Source organism: Eschrichtius robustus, chromosome 20 (genome assembly GCF_028021215.1).
Source record: "Eschrichtius robustus isolate mEscRob2 chromosome 20, mEscRob2.pri, whole genome shotgun sequence".
NCBI lineage: Eukaryota > Metazoa > Chordata > Mammalia > Artiodactyla > Eschrichtiidae > Eschrichtius > Eschrichtius robustus.
The window spans coordinates 60,441,227-60,444,719 of NC_090843.1; the positions used below are offsets into that span (position 1 = coordinate 60,441,227).

The 3,493-nt window shown below is 55.7% G+C and overlaps 1 protein-coding gene across 1 annotated transcript; it reads right to left on the minus strand.

Moving 5' to 3' along the window:
* Positions 1-911: 911 nt before the first annotated feature.
* TMEM238L (transmembrane protein 238 like) lies at positions 912-1,151 on the minus strand. Its single transcript, XM_068531164.1, has one exon. It carries the CDS (start codon positions 1,149-1,151, stop codon positions 912-914), a length of 240 nt encoding a protein of 79 aa, XP_068387265.1.
* Between the last annotated feature and the right edge of the window lie 2,342 nt (positions 1,152-3,493).

The window sequence follows — 3,493 nt, forward strand, 5'->3', positions numbered from 1 at the left end:
CAGGACTCCGACTTTAGTCCCCTGGGGAGAGCTGGCCATCTCTAATTCAGGCTTGTGGGGGCCAGACTAGCTCTATCTTTTGCTTTCCATGCCCATGTGAAAAATCTTACAATTACCTGCCTCCTTGGTTACACATGGTCAGCCGAGCTCTGGCCCAGCTGGGATGAAATGGTCAGCCATGGTCCCTTGACTTCCAGTGTCCCGGGCTGGCTGGGGGGGTGCTGGCTGGCTGGGGGCGTGGGGTGGGGACACTGCTGAGAGGGGGGCAGATGCACTAAGCGGGGACGTGGAGACAGGTCCCGACCCCCTCCCCTGTGTCCCACCTGGGCAGGTGCAGGGAGGAAGCAAGTAAGAAGGGCCATGCTGGGTGGTTCTGCTCTGTTTCCTACCGCAGCAAGCAGCTCACAGGGCAAGGCATAAGCAGCATTGGGGAACTTTCCATCCTCTTCTAGGGCCAAAGGCTTTTCTCCCCAGCAAGGATTCTCCCCAACAGAGGATCGAGACAGGCTCCTTTCTCCAAGTTTTAAGCTGAAGGGATAACTTCCTCTTCTGCATGGCAGGACCATTCGTGGTGGATCAGAAGTCATGGGGTCTGTGGAGACCCTCTTTCCAGTTTCCATGAGGAAAAGGGTCCCCCGGGGGAGAAGTACCTGCCCCACGTTCTCCTGGCCAGCTGGAGCCCAGGTGGACAGAATCCCCAGCTGGGGGACAGTCTTTGGGCCACTTGCCTGTGTAGCCTCAGAGGGTTCCAGCCTCCCCCTGCTCGTCCCAGCCTCCTGGCCACCCCTCCAGGCAGGTCTCCTGTGCACTCACCTGGTCCCTGGCGGGGCATTTGGGGTGGGAGCGCAGCATGCCCCTGCCCCTCCGCCTGCCAGGAAGCCTGAGTCCTTGCTCCTCTGCCCGCCTCCAAACTACAAGTCCAGTTTCTCAAGAGGCACCTCGATGTTGAGGGAGTACCAGATGATCCAGAAGAGCAGGCTGAAAGCCAGGATCAGGGACCCCGTATAGACCAAGAAGTCCCAGAAGTCGAGGGAGGCGAAGATGCCCAGTAGCAAGAGGACCAGGCCCACAACGTCGAGCACGAGGGCCAGGCCGAGGAAGAGAGCACAGCGCCCAGGGTGGCATCTTCCCCAAGGCCTCCCCAGGAGCATTGCCTGGGAGGCAGGAGCGGGAGGGGCCCAGCTGCACTCCCGGGGCTGATTTGCATGGGAAGGTGGCAGTGCTGCTGGCCTCTGCCTTCGCTCCCCGCTGGGTGTGAGCAAATGAGTGAGCCGCCCATCTGGAGCCACACGGAAGTACACGGGGACCTCCCTTTATGAGCATGGCAGCCAGTGGGGCGGGGTATTTCTTAACTGTTTCATGGCTCAGGAATGACATCCTCATCACTGAGGCCAACCAAGTGACGTGGCAGGAGAGGAGTCAGGGTGCCCTTGGATGGATTTGGGGACTTGGGACCTGTGGGTCTGGGGGAGGGGCTGTCCTGCCCTCGTTCTGCCTCTCAAGTCCTGGGCAAGTCCTCCCGGGCTCCTGAGACGTGTGGTAGGGTCGGGGCTTCCTCCCCTACCCGCTTCTGCCCTACTCTTCCTGGTGGGGATGGGAGGTTTTATGTAAAAGCTGTGGAAGAGAGTTTGTTGATGTAAATAGATTTTGAAATTGTGCCGTAAGAAGTGCATCAGCAGCAGGAAAAGTTGGTGCGGCTTGTAGATTCTCTGCTCTGAAGCCCCCAGGACCCGAGCTTCCTACAGTAAAGCTCATCACAGCCCTTTGGGATGAACACAGACCCTGGGAAGGGACAGCAATGAAAAAGACTGAGAGGACAGAGAAGGGACGCCAGGGAGGGAGGGGACTCGTGCCCCTGTCTGGGTGGGCTGGGCATGGACCAGAAGGCAACTCCTGGCAAAAGTCAAGAAACGTTTACCTGGTTCTCTGGCTGCGTGTGTTTTCCAGACTGACTAACTCCATGTTTGCTTTCTGTCGCGGGGACACTGCCCGCAATCCTGGGGGGTTATGTGTGAAGCAGGTCTTATCACCGGGCCACTCCCAGGGTGTGCTGAGTGAACACCAACTGAGGACAGCGCGGCAGCGGTCTGGTCTTCAGCCGTCTCTGCGGGGCCCGCGCAGGCAGCGCTCCTCCGTCCCCCGTCCACCGTGGGCCTTGAACAGGGCACCAGACCTCTCTGGACCTCTGTTTCCCCACACAACTGAAAAATAATTTCTACTCTTTCTTTTGCCTTCTCCTGTGGATGGGAAGGGGTTCAAATTTAGGGATAAGGGGTTCAAATTTCGTTTCCTATATGTAAAGTAAGCAGGATGAAGAGAAACTTTCAGAAAAAAAGCATCGGGGAGGGAGAGAATTTTATAAGTTGCGGATTTGAGCATCTGGAACACAAGACTTGACTGAAACGAGCTAGCCAGTCCGGAGCATCTCAAAGTGAGAAGTCACTAAAGCCAATCTGCCACCCCGTATTTGCATCATTTTCCCAGTGTGTCCTCAGGAGGGATTAGGTACCTACACAAGAACACCTCCCCGGGTAGGAGAAGCCATGAGTCTTCCAATCTGTCGCCCCCAGCTTTGACTAGAGAGAGTTTCTTGGGAAGAACAGTTGAAGGACCGCAATGCCCTCTGCAAGGGCAGGTGGAGAAACCCTAGTGTGGCTGGGCAGGGCCAGGCTGGTGTGTCCAGGCCTGGCTGTGCACAGGTTCCTGGGCTCCTCTGCAGCACCTTGCATACGTAAATGTGAGCAGCAATTTTAGTGTGAAAATTTCTGGGTGCCGGGAGGTCTCTGAGTCCTGAGCCAGCCGGGATGGTTGGTAATCATACTCCTGAAATGCTGGGTCAAAGAGAAGCTGGTGCGAGGGGGATAAATTAGGAGCTTGGGGTTAACAGATGCACACTACTTTATATAAAATAAACAGCAAGGTCCTACTGTATAGCACAGGGAACTGTATTCAATATCTTGTAATAACCTATAGTGGAAAAAAAGAAAAAAAAAAAGAAGCTAGTAAGAGTGAAGTCGTCTCCCCTCCACCCCACTTGAGGTCAGCTTTACTCAACACGGACCCTCAGCATCCCAGGGGAACACGGGTTCCTCAGGTTCTGGAACTCCTCCAAATTTTTATTTCTACTATTTTTCACACACACACACACACACACACACACACACACACACACACACACACACACAGTTTCCAGCTGAAAAAACCATGACATATTCACGAGCAAAGGGGAGGAGACTGAAAGCACTCACCATTTCTGGATCCAGAGCTAGGCAGCACCCTCCCCTTGGCCTTCATCCGCCAGAATCACAAATATCGCTCCTCTTCCTTGTGGAAATGGGCCACCCTGTTCTCCGCCTGCAGCCTGCCTTTTCCTTCCCACACTACACGGCCCTCCTTGCGAGTGTCTAACCGTGGGCCACCCAGGAGCCTGGCCAGGCTATGAGGAGCCCTCCACCCCCGCCCGATGCGTCTTCCTGCTCCTGTTCCCTGACGT

Bases quoted from the DNA above. Each gene is read 5' to 3' on its own strand.
- TMEM238L (XM_068531164.1), bottom strand. From the start codon at position 1,151: ATGCTCCTGGGGAGGCCTTGGGGAAGATGCCACCCTGGGCGCTGTGCT.